The 20792-nt window shown below is 41.7% G+C and overlaps 1 protein-coding gene across 6 annotated transcripts in view; it reads left to right on the top strand.

Moving 5' to 3' along the window:
• atp11c (ATPase phospholipid transporting 11C) overlaps window positions 1-20792 on the top strand; it is a 69986-nt gene that overhangs the window by 13883 nt on the left and 35311 nt on the right. For all 6 annotated transcript variants that reach the window (XR_011977936.1, XM_072664315.1, XM_072664314.1 and 3 more), the window contains exons 2-3: window positions 13561-13680; window positions 20154-20243. Coding sequence is in view for 5 of the 6 variants with exons in the window: in XM_072664315.1 (XP_072520416.1) it covers window positions 13561-13680; window positions 20154-20243 (210 nt within the window). In the remaining variant the exon portion in view is untranslated. The remainder of the gene's footprint in view (window positions 1-13560; window positions 13681-20153; window positions 20244-20792) is intronic.

Here is a 20792-nt window from a genome sequence, read left to right as displayed (position 1 = left end):
GACACCCATTTATCAGAGACATTCAGAAATGAGCAGACGCACCGAATGTTCCTTTCTTATAAATATTCAGCGTGAAAGGATAGAGGCTAACTCTGAATAATTTAAATGGATGCCTCTCTGCGAGTGTGGCTTGTTGGGGTAGCATGTACACCAGTAAATCTTTAAACAGATGCTTTGGCGCTGGGCCCTTAATGTTGCTTCCTTGAACAGAATTTCATGTGTGAACATTTATACGTAATAAGTGTATTGCTCCAGTGTTTACATCAGCAGGCTCGTCTGTGATCGATTGTATGCGTTTGTGTTTGTAGGCCCGCGCGGGTGGTCCTAATGTTAATCATCCGATGATGCCTAAAAGTCAGCAATGTGATCAGGTCAGCACATGAATCAGGTTTATGATGACGTTACTGACTCGGCAAGAATGGAACATGGGCACTTTAAAGCTTACAGGCCTATTTGTGATGTATTACCTTGAGCCTGAGGTTTTTAGCTAACAAAGCATGTGACAGTCAAGTGATTTGTCATTCTTGCCCCCCTCAGACTGATTTGCCCAATGCTGGGCTCATTTGACTGGCGGTGACAGGCACATTCAGATGTTTGTTTTCAGGCTTTTTGTTATGCAGTTATGCAAAATGGAAACCGAGCAGCACAGAAGCCTTGGAAAAGAGCAGTTCAGGCAAGTGAAAATGATGAGTGAAAACATCAAATGCAGATCAAAGACTACATAGAAATGTGAGAGAGGAGGTTTGTGGGCCCTTTGGAAATAGCTACACTAAGTAAAAGGGTTCTGTGTAGTACTGAAAAAAGGATTCGGTGCCTCGCAACAATTCTGCCCCCCTTTTTGGTGCTTCATAGATTCCTTTTTCAGAAAGCTTTTACAAAGGACTTTTTTGCAAGAAATTTTCCTTATACAGGGACATGCAAATGTTTGGGCACCCGGTCAGAATTTCAGCCCACCGATACTACTTTTTCCCTTCTGATACCAGATTTTCAAGTATCTGCAGATACAGAGTACCGATACCAGCTCTGGCTTAAATACTCGATAGATGGCCATAAATCCTGATATTTATAGTGTTCCACTTTTTATAGGTTGTAGTTTTTATGTCTTCTCCTAAATAAGATCTAATAAGCTTGAAAGAACAGTGTTTGCTGGTTCAGTAACTGCGCATTTGGAAAGCTTCAGAGCTATGTTGCCACAATGCAGAAACACATGCATGTAAGGAAGCATAATCTCGCTAAACTTTACCAAACAGCTTTTTAATTGGTGTTTAAAATTCACATTTCAGAGCAGTGAAAATAACAGTTTAGAAACAAAAGTGCTTCTGCAGTAATTTCACGTTCAGGTGTACGTCCCTGTATAAAAAGGTACTAAAATCAATGTGTGGCTTTTAAACAAGCTAATTAAACTTGACTTTTGTTTTTGGAACCAAATAAAAAACACTACATGGAAACAAAAAAGTGCTAATTTAAAAGTTGTAATAAATGTCTGTTTTTTAGGTTATGTTTTGTTTGTCTAGCTTTTCACAGAAACAGAAATTTTGACCAGCATGTCATAGTATAGGAATAACTCATTGACCAAGCAGTCAAATGTTTCTTGGATTGTTGTGGTTGTGTATCTAACCATTGTCTTTGCTAAAAAAATGAAGATCTCAGTAAAATCTTTAAATTTGATCATAAAAGTCTTTATTTATTAAAAAGCAACTTTTCATTGAACCAATAGTTTCAAGCACTATCACTGGTAGATCATAAATCATATTAAACCCCATATGTAGAAGCTATTGGATGCTGCTTTTTGGTAAAAGGCCAACCAAGAAAGTTCTGCATCTGCTGACCAGTGCTGTGAGCTGCTTAGAACATATATATTGCATAAGATCGACAGATCTTATAAAGCCTGTTCAAATAAGGCCCAAAAAAATCTATCTGTATTCCTGACTTGCCTGTTCTGAAATACAGATTTTCTCCTGTTGATTTTATTCCAGTTTTCTGTACTATTATAAGGTTGCATAACCTAACCTCCTTTTGAGTTTTAGATCACAGACAGGTGCCCTGACATTCTGCAGTAGATACAGCTTGGAATTCACAGTTTTTTCCAAAGCTTGCAACCCGTCCAGACCCTGAAGCAGCAACACCGCCCACACTAAATAGCCTATACACCCCACTAGAGTTAGGGTTTATGCTCCAGAGTTGGGGAGAGGTCATGGAGAGTTGATATACAGTAGCAGGTTATTCATTCACCAAGTATTTGCAAATTTGTAAAAAAAAAAATGCTCCTTGAACATTTGATTGAACAGATTTTAACGCTAGGGCGAGGTGGAAAATTTGGAATATCGCTAAAGCCAAAATGCAAATTCAGATTCAAATAAACAATGTCCTCCTGTAACGGTGATCAAGCTGTAAGTCACATGAGTTTCTTATCAGTTGGCACGGGTGGCCAGTGACTAGAAGAACGACTGGCTGTAAGGTTGGTCGGATGACACATGCTTTTCAAAGGTTGCTTTCCACATTCTGAAATACAGAATCTAAAGCTCTTCTGAAAAATGTCTCAGAATCATCTGGTGTGGTTATTCTCGCACATGTATTGTGGACGTCGTGGCATTTGAGCCCTCATTAGGTGGGCTACTACTTGTCCTGCCCATCTTCTCTGAACTGCACACTACACAGCTATACAAAGGTCGCCATTGCCTGTAAGGATGGTTCTGTTGAAACAAGCAAAATGGAGAGATTTAGCGCAGTACTTGCTTTTAACATTGTTCCTGTAGCCTTCATCTTCTAAAGTTTCTTAGCATAAGTAGCATGTAGTGGCTGGAAACATTATTATTATTATTATTATTATTATTATTATTAACATTTCCCAACCACTGTGCACTAGGGCCTGGTGGCATTAATGTCTGCCAGCATTGCTTTGCTTAAGTGTTATTTGGACCCTCCGTTTCAGGGCCTTGAACTCTGCTTCTCATGATAACACACAACTTTAAATGGTTGAGCAACTGGGGAGCTCAATGCCAGTCACCTCTTGTTGAACAGCAATACAAACCACACCTAATTTAAAGAAGCTTTAAGCAGTGTTGCAGTTCAAAACAGGCAGTTATGTCAATATGCAAGTAGATCTATTAATAATGTATAATTGATAATCGGTTGTCAAAATTTGGAGCCCTGCACGTTGGTATTGGTATCAGCAAATGTTCAACAGGGCAAAACGTTGGCTGGGGCCGCTTGTGTATGTTGACTCAGATTAGCCTTGATCTTCTCTACCGGTAGAACATTGTTCCTGTAGTGTAGCGCACTAGTTCTCTGAAAAATTCAGATACCAGTTAGCAAACAGGCTGTGCTTTCTTTTTTTTTTTTTGGTTTATTTATGCAGGGAAACGAACATGATGTTTCTATATGGTAGATCAAGCCTAGACCTGAACTGATTGGACATCAGTCAGTCTGTGTTCAAATGGTTATTACTTTAAAAATTGACAAACCTTTTCCATTGTTGGCTTTAATAACAATGCGGCAGATATTTATTACTGTGTCTACTGTAAGGCTATTCTGAAATCTAGGTAATTCTGAAGGGTTCACTATCAAACTAATCATGTTCCTACTCCTCAGGGCACCACATATAACAGTTCAATTAACCCATTTAGTTTTTATTGAATGGAAGATGGTTTATAACACAGCTTCATGCTAGATCAAGTATGATATGACTGGAAAACCTGCACTGGTTTAATGCGGGGGGGGGGGGGGCACTGGGACTGATCTTTCCGCTCAAGCATTCAGGCTGATTGCGTCAGGGTGATGGCGTTACCCGCGCACATTTTAAAGACCCGGTAATTTAAAAACAGTTCTGCATAAGGAGTTTCTTTGGTGATGAGGCAAAAATGGAAAAATGGGACAGTGAGCTTAAAAAAGCAAATACAGTTCATGAAACTTTTTCTTTTGTGTCGAGTAGTGCCCTCCTACTTGGAGAAGTGTCCTCTACCAGCAAATGTCCTATTTATTTATTTGTTTATTTATTTTATTTTTGGTTTACTCCCATGCCAGTCTTCTAAAGCAGGTCATCCAGCTCGCCTCTCCTGGTGCTTGCCTTCTGAATCATATCAGCATTGATTCAGTGGGGCAGGTAATGAGCGTTTTCATTAAAGGAAGATGCTCTCTGTGCAAACCCAGTATATGCCATAAACTACACAACTGCCTGAGGCCTATTTTACACCTTAAAAATAGGCCACAGACCAGGGGGGAAAATATCCCAACCGCTATGACCTGCATTGATGGATGTGACAAGCCAAGTTACAGGATGTGATCATTGACTCACTGCTGTCACTCTTTTGGACATGACTTGAGCAGCACTTTATGCCACCTAAATCACATTGCTACCAATACTTGTGTAGGCATTTGTGACCGTTTTCATGTGGACATAATGTCATTAGAGCCTGATCTAATATTGTAATGCTGCTGTTTACTCAATTCCTCAATGCTGTGTTTATTCAGGAGCAATTGAATCTCATTTCGATTGAGTAAACTGTGTTTGCAGTATCGATCACTCCTCTCCCGTAGACGCTAATGCATTCCTGTCCGGCAGGAGTCTACCGAGTCCAGCCCTTTCGTTTCCCTCTCCAATTACTGAGGTTGAGCCGTGCTGCGTGACTTTTGACACCGTGGCAAATAAAATGCTGTCAATTCTATTTGTCCTTACATTAGCTCCTCCATTGTTTGGCCTCGGAACACGCGCCTCGCCAAAATGAGCAGTGCAATCACGTAACGGCGCAAAAATGAATCGGGGGCCCCGCGCCTGACCTTCATTATATTTAACGCTGAATTCCCTTCAAAAATCAATGGCCGCTCAATGCTGCTATTCTTATCTGTCTTCCCTGCCCCCTGGGCCTTTCTTTCTTCCTTTGCTCATATGCAATTTCTTTGGCCCATGCTTTATATTCCCTTAACTATCCGCGTCCGCTCTGAAAGGCTTCCAAAAAGTATATATGGGTGTTGTTGCTCAGCGAGTGTGATTTCGACAGAGATCTGTGCCCGCATGCATGCGTGTTTACCTAGTGGAGCTGTAACCTTGAGGCAGCGCTGTTACAGCAGTGGTCTTGTGGTTAATGACTCCCGAAGAGAGACTGAGAAAGAGAGAACGAAGAGTGGGGGCTGCACAGATAGTGAGCGGAGAAAAACTGGCCGAGTTAAAAAAAATAAAAAATAAAAAATAAGGGAGAGTTCACGGACCTGCTGTCTCCGGCTCCAGCCCCAGCGCGCTGGAGAATGTTTGCACTCGTTTCCAAACTGAACTTTAACATGCTGAACTGACAGCCCATGGATGGGTTTTTAAAGCCTTGAAATCCTCAGTGTATCCTCGAGAAACCTGTGACACTATGGTTGCTTTTTGATCAATCTCTCAGTAAAGTGCGAGATTGTGTCTTTTGGACCTATGAGTTGAGCTCAGCTTCCTTGTTGCTTCTCTGTAAACAGAATAAGCCTTGAACATGGAGTGACCGTGTGGTGTGCTGAAGGACAAGCTCTGGTAGGGGAGAGCAGCCCAACAAAAAGAGCCTTGTGGAGCGGTCTGCTTGGGGCAGCCCCACCGGAAGAATGCTCTTTCCTGTCAGCCAACACCCCTTGCTTAGGCCCTGGGTGTCGCTGGGTTTAGGCCTCAATTAGTTTAGATCCAAGCTAAAAACTTTCTGACCTTGCGTTTATGAACTCACTGCAGGGTTGGGCCAGTATTAGACTTTTCAGCTTGGGTATTATTAGGGACATGACCTTGAGGTGCACCGCGTAGTGCAGAACTGCTGCCATATTAAGTAATGAGTTTTTATTTGTTTATTTATTTTTATTATTATTATTTCTTATCTGATTTTGAAGATACGGGCAACCCCACACATAATTACTTATTTGACCAATTTTTAATTGTTTGAATAAAACATTACACACATTTCAGACTTACGCTCTCAAACCACCTGACAAACTTCCCCGTCTCTCAGAACCTTCAGATATTTTGCACAGTTTCTCCTGAACAAACAGGACCTTTGTCGCAATTAGCACCGTTATTCGTTCAGCTCTCCGCTGATGTCAATTTCATCACTGACCCCCCCACCCCCACCCCCCCAAGACAACAGACTCGTACAAATGTAACTTGCTTAATAATGACTATTCAAAATTGAGGCAGCTGCGACTGGCCTGTGAGCAGATCAGATGGCTAGGGATTGGATTATTCACACAGGATATTCTCTTAAGAACCCGTGACCTCTTTTGTGATTGTCCGAAAGCCTCAGAATCTGCCCGATTAGCCTACATGGCAACAATACCGCAGTTATGTGTTGCCTAGAGCGGTGTTGAGCTCATTATCGCCGTCACATCGCAATCTCCACATGAGCACAGTACTTCACAATTACGACGTGTCTGACTTCTGTGTCCGATTTCTGCACTGTGTCTGTCTAGTACATGGCCAAAATAGCTTATTCATTTATGTGCACTTAAGATGGCCACAGGGTGGGGACACTTTGCAAGCTCACTGATGGGTGATGCCACACTTTTAAAAACGGGCCCACTATAGTTGCAAGTTCAGCGATGTGCTGTGTTCAAATCAAAGTCTGTGACCTGATTGGATCGTTTTCTTGCAGGGCTTAAGCTACTCCACGCTGTAATACCATATACCATATATAATGGTTTGAGACTGTGTGTGTGTGTGTGTGTGTGTGTGTGTATATATGTATATAAGAAAGGAAAGAAAGGTTGATGATGAAAAGAGAGACTATTCAGTTCTGTCTAGGTTTCATTTTTACCAGACCTTATCAATGCTAATCACACTGGTTTGCTGTGCTCTCACACTGTAGTGGTCTACAATGTGGCTAACATGAAGGGGACATGTCAAACACACCACAACCTGTGCAATATCAGAGAGTCATAGGTTTGTATTGCTGCCCACAATCGATCTTCTACTACCATCCATAACACAACATTCTTTGATGGTAGAGCTTTTCACCATTTGCAAAGAACTAAACAAGTTTAATGGGGAAAACTGTGGTTTGGACATCTTTGGTTGGACAACGCAAGGGCCTAGTAAGCAGGTTAGCTGCTGTTAAGTCTGTGCTAATGACCTTTTATAAATCAGTGTCATGCGTCAAACTGTGTAGGCGGGGAAAGACACCAATTACAATGAAAACTTTGGTGTTTTCTTGGCAGCTTGCAAAACCAAAACGCTCGCTCTTCTGAGTTTCTGAATTGAGCCAAAGAAGTGCAATGTTGCATCACATCAAAAAAAAAAAGAAAATATATATTTGTTCTCTTTTATGCATAAATACTAGGGATGCACCGATACCGCTTTATCCTTTCCGATACTAATACCAGATTTTTAAGTATCTCGATAGATGACTTGATAAATCCTGATATTTATAGTGTTCCACTTTTTATGTTTTGTACTTTTTATATCTTATCCTAAATAAGATGTCATAAGCTTGAAAGAACAGAATTTACTGGTTAAGTAAAAATTGCCACAATGTGGAAACACTTGCAAGTAGAGAAGTGTAATCTTGCTAAGCTTCACCAAACAGCTTTTTAACTCGTGTTAAAAGTCACATTTCAAAGCAGTAAAAAAGGGGCAGTTAAGAAAGAAAAAGTGTGTATGCAGCAATTTCACATTCAGGTACATATCTCTGTGTGAAAAAGTACTAAACTTCAATATGTGGCTTTTAAACAAGTAGCCTAAACTCAACTTGTGGTTTAGAACACCACATGGAAATACAAAGAAAGACCACAAAGAAACACCACATGGAAATAAAAAGTGCTGTAAATGTAAATGTTCCATTAAACGTTGGTTAACCGTTAACGTGGCTATTAAACATTGTTTAACCGTTTCATAATCAAATATGCAAACAAAAATGTTCTATGTAAAATAATTAAATAAATAAAAAGATGAAGGGCGTCAGTAAACGTCATGGTATCGATGCTCTCAAATACTAAATAAATAGTATGGGACTTTGTTTGGTGTGAAAAATTCTGATTGGTTTTACAAGTTAAAAACCTTGTTAGCTCTGCCTTCCTTGGTGGTTCAACGGCACCGCAGCAGCTCACAGGAGCCATGTAGGATAGCTAAGCATAGCCTATCCTAGTTTAGCTAGTACTATGGCAAAAAAAATAAGTGTTGTTGTCCTATTTGTGTCCTTTCAGAGCGTGTTCTGCAAGCTGATTGTAGCATGTTGGGTTATACTGCTGATGCTCGCCTCCTCCCCCCCAGCTTCTCTGTGCAGATGCTCACAGGGACACTTTCTCCGGTCAGCTTACCATTAGCTTGAAGCCTTTTTAACCTTTGCTTCCATATTCTCGTAACGTTTCAGTTTGGGTGGATTTATGTTGGTTTTAGGGCCGTAATTATGACGAGTCAAGACTGTTGCACAACAGCTTTGGGGTTTTGGAATTGGTCCGTTTTCCACGCCTGTTTTGTTTTTTATATGGTATTTTTTTAAGAGAAGAGAAGAAGCAGTGAGGCTTGAGGGTTACGGTGTGTTACCTTCATGTATGAACTCTCATTACTATGTTTACATCTAGCATTAACATGCATTTTTGGGGATCGCATCACAATCGATTTTCAGTTGTCCGCATGGAAAGCCAGGTGTAAACACCCCCAAGACACTTCGCGATGGGATTACGAGCGGATCACTCAAACTACATTCAGAGGTGGTCAGAGACAGATCTCGTCCAGTTCTTTACAGGATGTGAACCCAAAATCATGTATGCGTGATTGTTGTTGTTGGTCTGTTTTTGACGTGGGAAGCAAAATGGGATCTTCTCTGGTGTAAACAGAATCCGGTCGAAGTAAATCCAGATCAATTTCCGATACAAAGCGCATAGTAGTATGCCAGGTGTAAACAGGGCATTCTAGGACATATTTAAGTTTGAAGCTGGCCGCGTTTAAATGAGATCTACAAGGGAGAAAAGTGCACCGTCTGAAGCCGCAGTGACCCTGAGAAACAAAGCGTTCTTGGCGAGACTGATGAAGCTTCAAGGAATGATTTAAGAGCTTCAACCTCTAAAGTGAAAATCTCTTGCTTCTACGTCAGCCGTTTTCTCTGGCCGATCTCTGGATGAAGCATCTCTTGAGATTAAGGTCTTGGAAATGTCAAAATCGGATTTGCTCAAAGAGCATCACACTAACATATACTAACAATAAAAGATGTTGGTGGGAGTGGTTCTGGGTAAAAGTGGTCCCTGGTTTAGACATGCAAAAGGGATCATAGTGCTGCTTATCAGAGCATTTATCTCCACGTATGTTTGAGCAGAGCAGGATAGGACTCAGATAAACATGAACCTATTGGGACGATGCCTAACGCTAGGTGTGGGCTAGAGGGGTATAACAACCCCCCCCCCCACACACACACACAGAGCTGTGGAGCCTCCAGTACTTTTGGAATGAGTTAGGGATGAGGTGGTGGTGTGGTGATCATCCTGACCTCACTACTGCTCTTGTCCCTAGATGCAATCAGATCTTTACAGCAGTTCTCCAGATACTAGTAGCCTTCCATGGATAGTAGAGAGGTACTCCAACAAAAGCACTAGATGTTGGAAGGAACAATGAATGCGTGGTTGTCCCAGTACTTTTGTCTATATAGTGTTCCTGCAGCTAGTCGTTTGTAATTAACTACACTTAAAATAGTTGTGGTAATGTGTCCTTTACGTTGTTGGCTTTGAGGAAAAGTGATTGGGGACCCTTGCTGAATGGTATCCCAGATCTAAATGAAGTATTTATTATGTGGGTTAGTCTGTGGGTGAGAAGCTCTTACGAATGTTGTTTTTGGACTAAAAAAAGGTTGTGATGCTGCTTTTTTTATTTATGTCTACATCAGGACTTAAAATTACTTTCCAGTGTCAGTTCTGTCCTCTTTTCTTGCTTCATTTCTGCTGATGGAAACAAGCTTGCACTCTGCATCTGAACTCCCCCGTCCTCTGACTCAGACTATGGCATTTGGAGGTGGACCTTTCCCTAAAGCTTTGGCACCTGCTCCCATTTCCTCTCCCCTCACACTCTCCCTCCTGCTCGGCGCTGGCCCGTCTGCTCCATCCGGCCTGCTCCATCCCAACACCCAGAGAGCGCACACCCGGCCTAGCGGAGCCCGCAGCCCCAGCACACCAATGTGTGTGACGAGCAGTCACGCTCCACAGAGCCTTACATAATCTTGGGCTCTTCCCAACAGGAGAGCCGGAACATCCAGACGGCGCTGACATCGCCGCATTACACGAATGTTTACAGAGGAAGCCGAATCCAGAGCAGGTCCCACGAGACGGCAGAAGATGGCAACTTAAAAATAAAATTACACAAGGGGCAGCAGCTGTTGACTGCCGATGATGGAAACGACTTGTAAAGCGCGGCTTTCGGCCAGGCGGGAGTCAATAACGCTGCGTAAAGAGACGTTTCTCTCCACCTGATCTTGCATACTAATGTGTTCTGCTGGAGTTCTCAGAAGACATTGGGGTATATTAAGATGTGTCAGTCAGGGAGGATGGGCATGCGAGGGTAGGATCAGTGTGGTCTCTCATTGCCAGATATGTGTGGGGCTGCTTTAGCTGCAGCCATACAAATGCTATGTGTTAGTGAGGCTCAAGAGTGATGATTCTTGACCGGAACCGGATTTCCAGTAACACTAGGCTGGAAAAGCACTTTCAGGTGGCAGATTATTTGTGTGTACCTCTACACACATTAAATTGTTAGTCATAAATATTAAATTAAACTTTATTATTATGAATTAAAACAATAACAAAAGGGGAAAAATAAAAGCTAAAGATTAAACATACAACCTTAGCGTAGAGTTCTATAAGTACGGAAAAAGGATACTTTGACCTGTCACTGTTTTTGTTTCTGTGTAGAACCCTTTTATGTTCTGTAAAGAATACAAATGCGGGTAGAAGCAGAACCATTTATACATTCAATTTTTTCTTTGAGTTGCTATCTTTGTAGTTCTATTGTGTGGTCTACATTTATGTAGCATTTTACCTTCAAACAACAGCTTCAAAATAATTGCAGTGGTCCATTGGCTGTAATAGGATGTAACAGTGTCTCTATCGTTGCTACTCTGGGCTCTGCAAACTGCTAACTGCACCGTGTAACTCCGGTAAAGCGGGCAGGACAACGGCCGATAGTCATATTCGTGTAAAATCTGGTAACATACCTCCACAGTTCACATGCGTCATTCATTTTCAGGGAAAGTTTTGCATCTCGCAGCTTGTCAAGAAATGCGTGTGTAAAGCGTGTCCTATAGTGGTGGCTCAATGCGCAAGGAACAAGAAATAAGAGTGCAGCTTTAAGAGTGCTGTGTGGTTGCCGATGTTTGGTCAATGAAAAAGAGCTAAGGAAATTACATGAATATGAAAATTACCCCCAGCCTGTGCCTTGATGCCAGCTTCAGCCTTCCTTTTGAGTGTGGGAAGTGCTGGGAGGGCTGACTGTACCTCCAGGATGGGGAGGGTGGTTGGGAAGCTTCTGAAGACCACACACACACAATCACTCCAACATCCCGAACAGTGCATGCTGTGTGCATTAGACCCTAAGATCCCTTCTCCATGCTATCTGAATAATTCACAGTGGCAGTAATAGCACTGCCACTTCTGCTTTTTCCGAGAATGCTACAAAGATGAGTGGGGGGGTAGAGTGGGTAGGGGGAAGTGAGAGAGTGGCTGAGAGCCTGCTGAGACACTTTGACAGCTTATGTTGTTTTCAGTGAGGTGGAGGTGCTGAGAGCAAGCTGTGTGTGTGTGTTGAGGGTAGCGTAATCTGCGCTCTCACTGGTTTATCATAGACTTGCATGCTCTGGAAGATGGGGGAGGCTGTGATTAAGGCGGAACACATGCAGCGCCCACCATGTCTGCGACAAAACCTAATCCAGCCAATCCACTGTTGGAGCCGAGCAGGAAGGAAAGACTCTCTGGAATCTTGCTTCCTCCTTGTCTGGTCATTGTGTCTGTGTGAACTGTGATTTCCTCTTCCACTCTATTCTCTCTCTCTCACACACACACACTCTCACACACACACACTGATGCACTGCTGTGAAATCCTTGGTACCTGCATTTCCTATTCTGAGAACATGGACAGATCTGCTTTGTCCAGTGACCTGATACACAGTGACCCCCACTAAGCATGTAAGCGCACACACACACATTCTCTCACGAAATGTGAAGAAAGAGGGACTATCAGCTCTTTGAGATAACTAGAGTCATAAAGCTTCACATTGTGACACTCTCCGGTTCTTAAAACTGGCTAATCATCACACTTCTCCAGCATTAAAGTGCGAGTGTTCAGCTTGTTAGATTATCCCATCTGACCTTTGTCATGCTTGGCTTAATATGTTATTAAAAAGGTTTGCCTGGGCTTTATGGGGAGGGTTTACGAACCCTCCGGGTGGGAATCCTCTGTCTACATGCTTTGGGTTACACAATGGGAATTTGAGGGGACAGTACATTAACACACATAGTGGGGAAGGTTATTATTGGAAGGTATTATTGGACAGTCCGTTGTAGATGCCTCGAAGATGCTCTCCTGACATTCAGCTAACATTCAACTGAATATCTATTAAATGCAACTGAATTAAACTTAAATTACATTTTTGTTAAAATATGAGATCTGCAAAGTGTCTACACTCATGTAAAGTGATGTAAAGTAAACTGAACTAATTGACATGGACAAGATTGCGATGATTTCTGATTGCTAGTTTCAGTTAATTCTTGACTTTATAGTGTTAGGTGCTCCCAGGCCCAGTTCACACCTGGTAATAACATGCGTCTTGTGGTGATCCGATCACAAATGATTGCCGAAACGCATAGCCGCTCACACCTGTGTCCTGTGACTGCTTGTGGTCAGATTCCTCAGGTCGTTTCTGCTGGACAAGGGGCAAGGCGTACATTAATGCCGCCACTCTTCCGCTGCTTTTGTTTCAACAACAAACGAAATGCCTTGAGATTTTTTTCAGTTACATGGTCTGTTTGCCCAACTTCTGAATGACCGGAAGAGAATCCGGTGCATTTGGTGCAGTGATGTGGTCTGGGACGCATAGAGACCAGCAGTGTGTATCTGACCATCTCCGAAGATGGATTGAGGGATCAGATTACAATGCTCCCTCGAGACGCACTGTGTCCCTATCATGCACACTTGTAATCACTTTTTTCCTTTTGCTGTATCAGAAAATGTCTCGACTTGATATACCACTGAATCATAAAGGATTATACCTGTGGACGTTATTATGTAGATGCTCTCTAGTGGTCCCAATTATTTGATGTAATCCAGATGGTCTCCTAATCATACTCCTTATGGTATAACTGCTGTTTGAATGCATGCACTTTCTCTATTAGTCCTGAAGCTCGATTCCTAGAGTTCTTCTTAGGAGTGTCATCTCTACACTGAGGCCTTACATGGTGTTTAAGGCGCTGTGTTTCTAAATCGGTCTTCCATTTGGTTAAGTGGCTGAGCCTGACATGAAGCAGGCCTGACAAGTTTAAATGCTCCATCTTAACAGGCCACCGTGGCATTGTTAAATCGAGTGTACTTTAATTGATCCCTCCATTCTTCTCTCCCTTCCCCCATCCCTGTCTTGTCTGTAGTTCGGTGGGGATGAGAAAAGAGTGGACAGCAGAACCATCTATGTAGGACATCATCCTTGTCCGGCCACCGAGGCCTTCATCCCACCCAAATTCTGTGACAACAGAATAGTGTCTTCCAAGGTAGGTGCTTCTCTCCACTTTGCATCATTTTTACAAAATTGCACCTGTGTTTCGTGAAATTTGGTTCACAGATTTCTTGGTTCATAGCTGCCATGCGTGAAACATGTTAGTGCAGGACAACATGATTAGAATTTTAGCCTTGAAATGGCAATAAAAAAAAATAGGTTTGCTTGTTTTATTTTTTCCCCCCTTTGTAAGTAGTGTCTGTTTTGGCCAGCTTGTAATTAGCAAGTGTTGTTTACTGCCATGGCAGCACAGTGGCTGTGAGCTAACACACAAGAGAGCGAGAGAGAGAAAGCTGCGCTGGCTGCGGCATTTGGAGAACAGGTCCGAGAGACATTCCTCATAAGCCCTGGTGTCTGACCACCTGTTCATCCAGGTGAAGAAACTGTCCTGGCCATCCGCTGAGCCTGGACCAAAACGTCACTTTCTCTCCCTTCAATTCTCTCAGTGCTGAGCTGTCTATAGGTGTAATCTCAGGGCAATTTACTTGGATAACAGTGCCTGTTATTTGGTTTTAGATGCTCCTGCATCTCCACTTCCTGCCTTTTTTGAATTTCAGAAATTTATTTTAGGTTTCTATGTGTCCGGACTGCAGGGAAACATGCCTCAATGCAAATATCTTTTAGAAGACCTCAGCAGATTTGTTATAGATATGCATGAAGCTGGAAAAGGCCACTAGAGCAATGCTTTAAGGCCGGAGTATACATCAGTCAATGGTTAGACAAATTGTCCACAATTGGAGACAATTCGGGACTGTTGCTGCACTCCCTCGGATCCTAAGAGCACAAAGAGTGATCCTCAATGAGACAAGAAGGAATCATAACAAAGTGTAACAGCAGAAGACTCACAGTATCCACTATTAAAAAAACAAAAACAAACAAACAAAAAAAAACTGAACCAAAATGACATTCACGTTATAGGCAAAAAAAAGCTAACCCATGGGTCATGTTTGTATCAGTGTATTATACTTAATGATAGTATATATATAGTAAATAATATTATATATAATAATATATAATAATATAATAATAATAATATATATATTATCGGTTTGAATGATCTAACTTAATGTGAAAATTTGATTATATTATATTATATAATATTATATTTATATATACTGCTCTCATCCCCTTCCCAGCACACATTTGTGATGGTTTGAATAAATCTTTCTTTTCCACCTTCTTCACTCACTCTGCACCAGCACCCCACCCCCCGAACCACCACCCCCACAAGCAGCAGTTCTGCCTGTCTCCTCCCGACAGAGGCCGCTTATTTTTCTGTCAGGCACACGGCCGGGGTGCCTGAGAAATACACGGTTGCAATTAATGGCCAAGAGGAGAGGGTGATTCAATCTGTCCCCTCAGCCTGATGGGACTTCCTAAATCTCCCCCAGCTGACAGTGGAGGCGTGCTTGAAACACCAGAGAAAGGTTGTGCAGGAGAGCCGGCGGGGGGCAGGGGGTGTAGAGAGAGCAGGCAAGAGAAGTAATGGTTGAAAGAGCAACCCCACGACTTCGCTGTGGAATCGTGTGATCATGCTGTAAACGCATTTTAATTGCCAGCAATGTGATGTTTACTCTACCTTATGCGTCTGGCTTCCATCATCCCACTCCTTCCTCTCTGAATATTTATTTCACGCTGGACCATCCTGCATTCCTTTCTCTGTCTCTCTTCTCCATTGCAGGCGTCCTGCCACTGCCTCCGCCGCTTCAAATGAGGACGGCAGGCAGCCATTACTATATAGAAAAGCACCTCCTGTTCACCTGTTTTGTTTAGTTAAATGAATCATTGCATTGCTATCTTTGCTTTGTTCAATACTGTAGCTCCAATTTAAAAGTCTTCAGATTCCTTTCTTTCTCTGCTGGGAGTTTATATTGGTTCTCTGCAGCAGGTGGCATATCTGCAGCCTCTCTAGTGCTGGGTAATGTAACCCTTTAGGAATGCTTGTGTATATCCCTGGTAATTGAAGTTAGAGACTTTTAGATTATGTTAAAACAAATGTGTAAATATATATATATATTAACTCAAGACCAAAATATAGCAATCAACACAGAGCAGTCACTTTACCAATTTTCTAAGTTAATATATTTAATATATTTTTTTAAGGTGCTATTGACAACCCATCCAATCCACGCATGCAAAGAAATCTAACCATAGTTGTCCATAAATTAAGTTATGTGTAATAACGAGAAATGACACGGTAAAAAAGTATTGAAAACATGAAGAAAGAGAGGTGCAAAAAGCCATGGAAAATCAACCTGCCACTATCCTGCCACTTGGTGCAAACAAATACCAGCTGGTTCGACTGATGGACTATAAAAAGGTGTCTCATTACCAAGGTGCCACACAAGAAACATCTCATGATGGGTAAAGCTAGTGAGCTTTCTCAAGACCTTCACAACCGTACTGTTGCAAAACATACTGATGTCACTGGTTACAGAAGAATTTCTTAACTACGTCATTTCACCATAAACCGGCCACCACTAGGTGCTTTCTGCAAGATTTCAGACAGAGAAGTGAAAAGAATGATCAGAAGAGTTGTCCAAGAGCCAAGGACCACCTGTGGATAGCTACAGCTGGAATCAGCAGGTACAGTGGTTCCAAAGAAAACAAGAAGTATAATACACTCAACTACCATATCCGTCACTAATGAAGAAGCATGTGGAAGCTTGTTTAAAGTTCAGCTCAACAGCATTTAGACAAGCCTGTGAAATACTGGGAGAATATAGTCTGGTCAGATGAGACTAAAATTGAACTCTTTGGATGCCATAACACACCATGTTTGGAGGTCAGAAGGCACTGCACATCACCCCAAAAACACCACACCAGCAGTGAAGTCTGCAGGTGGGAACATCATGGTGTGGGGCTGCGTTTTAGCATACGGCACTGGCACGCATCATTTAATTGAAGGAAGGATAAATAGACAAATATACCAAGACATTCTTGATAAACATCTGCGGCTGAGGATGAAGAAATAATTTCAGCAAGACGATGATCCCAAACACACAGCCAGGAAAACTCTCAAGCCCAGCCAGTCACCTGACCTAAATCCAATTGAAAATCTCCTGAAGGAACTAAAGCTCAGAGTTCACAGAAGGAGCGCACATAACCTTCAGGATTTGAAGAGTGTTTGTGTGTACGAATGGGCAAATATCACACCTGGGCAATGCATGCGACTAGTTTCTACATAAAGGAGGCGTCTTAAAGCTGTCATCACTAGCTAAGGCTTCTGTACAAAGCATTTAATACATTTCAGGAAGCACATTCTTTACTTTTTCCCCTGTGTCACTTCTCATTATCACGTAACTTCATTTATTGACATCTGTGGTTTGATTTATTTGCATGTGTTGATTGGATGGGTTGTCACCGTCATCTGGTGAGAATTAGATTTTAATAGCACCTTTAGAAATATATTTAAAATTGGTAATGTTCAGTTCATGAACTTTTAGAATATCTGTTGTCAGGAATGTAGGAATGACTGTTTATTTTCTATGTTTAGAAACACTAAAAATATTTTATATACGCTTTAGTGATAAAATATGTGAATTTGTAATAAAGTACATTTAATCGCAAATTTACCTGGTGATGGCCGATTCCACTGTTATAACCCACTGTTTCTAATAGGATTCTATTTTTAAAAGAAGGCAATTCATTAGTCAAATTTCAGTTAATTGTTATGTCAAATTGAAATAATAAATGAGTAAAAAAAAATCTAAAAAATATTGATATACACATTTTTGGTCATATTGCCCAGCACTGTGGTAAATTTGCATAAAGGAAAACCGAAAAATACAAGTTCGCCTGGAAAACAGAAAAAAGAAAAAAAAAAAAAAAAACAAGGAAGTTTGTGTCCCCCGTTCAGTCAGTGTAGCGGAAGATCTGAGACTAGCCTGAAAGTTGAAAACCCAGAGATAACAGGCTGTCTGACTCCGATGCTGATGTGCCACCGAAGCTGAACATGATTTGCGATTAAATGTCACAAACCCATCACTAAGGAAAGATTGTAGGAGAGGCACACCTTGAAGTTACTTTCAGGTCCTCGCTAAGGTCAGCTTTCCAGGTAAGCAGATGTCCACTCAGGATCCTCTGGATCTGATAAGCAGCCTGTTCCCTGGGCACTTTATTAGGAACATTATTCGGTGCATTTATGCAATTATTGGCATCATTGTTGGTGCCAGACTGGCTGGTTTAGAATTTCTAGAGCTGCTGTACACTTTGTACAATTGTGGTGAGCAGAAAAGCCTCCCAGAATGCACAACACATAGAGATATTTACCTGAAAGACATATAGCAGATTCTTGTATCCAGAGCAACTTCACTGTTTATTTACATAAAAAATACCCTTAACTAGTTTGTATTAGGTAGGATTCAAAAGATACCTCTAAGCTTGGATGCTAGTAAATACAAAAGTCAGTAAGAAGACCACAGTACTCTCGGAAGAGGTGGCTCATCAGCCTGCGTTTGAAGGCGGCGAGCGACTCGTTCGGACAGCCAGAGGAAGGACAGGACAGAAAAAAGCCTGGATGCTTGTCTTCCATGGACATTGAGGGATGGCGGGTCAAGCCGAGCCATACGTTAAGCTACTGATTGGCTTTTGACCATTGCCATCACGTAAAGAGGGGATGGTCTATTTTTGGCTTTGTAGGCCAGCATCAGGCCTGATCACACCATGCAACATGAGGTGCTTCCCCATCTGTCAGCCAAGAACAGCACAAACAGGGCATGTTAATACCGATCAGTCATCTCTGGAACACCACAGCTTGGTTAAGTATTTTTGCTGACTGTGTGTATCCCTTCATAGCCTCAATTTCCTCATCTTCTAATGGCTACTCCCAGCATGATAATGCACCAAGCACCAAATGTCACAAAGCAACAGTCACCTTAAAACTAATTTCATGAACCTGACAAAGAGGTCTTCGGTGGCTTCTCCAGTCACTGGATCTGAATTGAAAAGAGCACCTTGGGGGTGTGGTAGGATGAGAGATTTGCAGCATAAGGCATAAATAATGCAGGAATTGCAATGGTGCAATCATGTCAACATGCACCAGAATCTTAAAGGAATGTTTCAGACTTCTTGTGGAAACCATGCCATGATGAAATAAGGCTGTTTTGAGAGAAATCTTATCTTATTAGTATCAGTATTCTGTACCTAATGAAGTGCTAAGTGTAAACGTGTACAACTGTTTAGTTTTTTTAATATAAATTCATAACTTGAATAGTTTGACTGAAAAAATATAAATAACTATCTGAAATGTAATTAGTGTTGAAGAATTTACCACAGAAATCACCTCAAAAAATCAAATTTTATAGTTTTTTTACAACTGGTGTTTTGTTACAAAACAGCTTTATAGATTCAGTAATAATCAACACACTCTAAGCAGACATGAAAACCTAAGACCCCCACTGAGCAGCCAAAGGTGACTGTGGCAAGGAAAAATTACCTCAGAGCTGAAGGAAGAAACCTCGGGAGGAACCAAGACCCATCCTCCTCTTGTCAGAACTGTTTATACATTATTAATAATAGTCACAGAACCACCAAGACTGCGCAGGTGTGCTGATATAAGAGTCCATTTAGATTTTAACATGGTCAGTAGACAGGTAGCAGTGGTAGAAGGGAGTGCAGCTGGTCTGGCATGGTGGTGAGGGAGCCGGTGGTGGTCTGGTCTGGCATGGTGGGTGCCGGCTGGTAGAGCACATGACCAAAGAAAGTTCTTTTTATTTATTTATTTATTTTTATTCCTTAAATCACTCCACACAGATTTCCAGAAAGGAAACGTACTGTTTATTTAGTCCTAATGAATTATTAACTGTGCTTTCAGAACAGTCTGAAGCTCCTATCAATGACTCACATTAGACAACACCATGGAAATGACCGAAAACTGCCACCAAAACAGTACCGTTAATAAATCTCTCAGCTTTAGTCTCTGGCCCATTCTTCTTTTACCTCATTTTTCTTCTCATTCACCCCACCTGTAGTACACAGTACTGTATATGGCGCTCCAGTATTGTACACCACATAATGTAATCAGTATGTTTTGTGTGCCGAGTATGCAAAGCATCGTCTGGCCCTTCTATTCAGGAGTCTGACTGGTTGTGTGGGGTTTTTTTTTTTAAAGAAATATTTATCACTAATCCTAATCAATGGAATACCTGCAGGACCGGAGGGTTGCCTTCCCCTGCTGCAGGCACTTTGGAAAACACCCTGAAGTCTTCGGCACTCGCTCTCAAAAAATGGACTAAAAGAGGAGCAGATGAATATTGAATGAATTTTAATCCTTCCTCTTGATTTTTTTTTTTTTTGTCAAGCCTGTAGGCTTGCACCCACAGTGCTGCATTCTGGCTCTCATGCTTCAGAAAGCTGCTCTTTCGTAAGACATGGCCGCAACTCATAAGGCTCTTAGCTGTTCACTGGCAGGGGAATATGAATTTATCTGTATTGTAATGATTGCATCAACTGTTTTTGTCTCCACAGTACACAATATGGAACTTTCTGCCAAAGAACCTGTTTGAGCAGTTCCGAAGAATCGCCAATTTTTACTTCCTCATTATATTTCTGGTGCAGGTGAGTTTGTTTACACAAGATCAGTGGAAAGATCTGTGTGTGTGTGTGTGTCTGTGTGTGTGTCTCTGTACGTTTGCGTGTTCACACAGCAGTTAAAGTGGCTCAAATCCGTTTTTCTCACCAAATCCGATTCCTTTTTTTAATCTATTTAATGTGACATTTCTCAACAGCTCTCACTCCTAAACTGACGCACATGCGCAAAAGAGCAATGCTTCCCATGAGGTTTCAGCTTCATCTTCCCCACCATCACAAGCACTATTAAGGAGTTCCATTGTCTAAGAGCTGAGTTTATCATCAAAAATGTGCTGGAATTCGCTGTAAGGCCATGTTTTTCGGCCACAGTCACTTCTGTAGTATGTTTTTCACATCCTCCTTTGGCCTGCTTGTCCATTTTATTTATTTTACCCCAAAATTCATTTAATTCTATTTAGGTTGCATTGCCATGTGTCAGAGTTCAGTACCACATATGAAAGTGACCCAAATTGGAATTGAACATGTGAGATTCAGTGTGTGTTTGTGTGTCCCACACATATGCCGAAAGAGATCGGA

The sequence above is a fragment of the Salminus brasiliensis genome, chromosome 19 (assembly GCF_030463535.1).
Source record: "Salminus brasiliensis chromosome 19, fSalBra1.hap2, whole genome shotgun sequence".
Classification (NCBI taxonomy): Eukaryota; Metazoa; Chordata; class Actinopteri; order Characiformes; family Bryconidae; genus Salminus; species Salminus brasiliensis.
The sequence above is the reverse complement of the archived record's forward strand: the minus strand, read 5'-3'. Positions and strand labels throughout refer to the sequence as shown.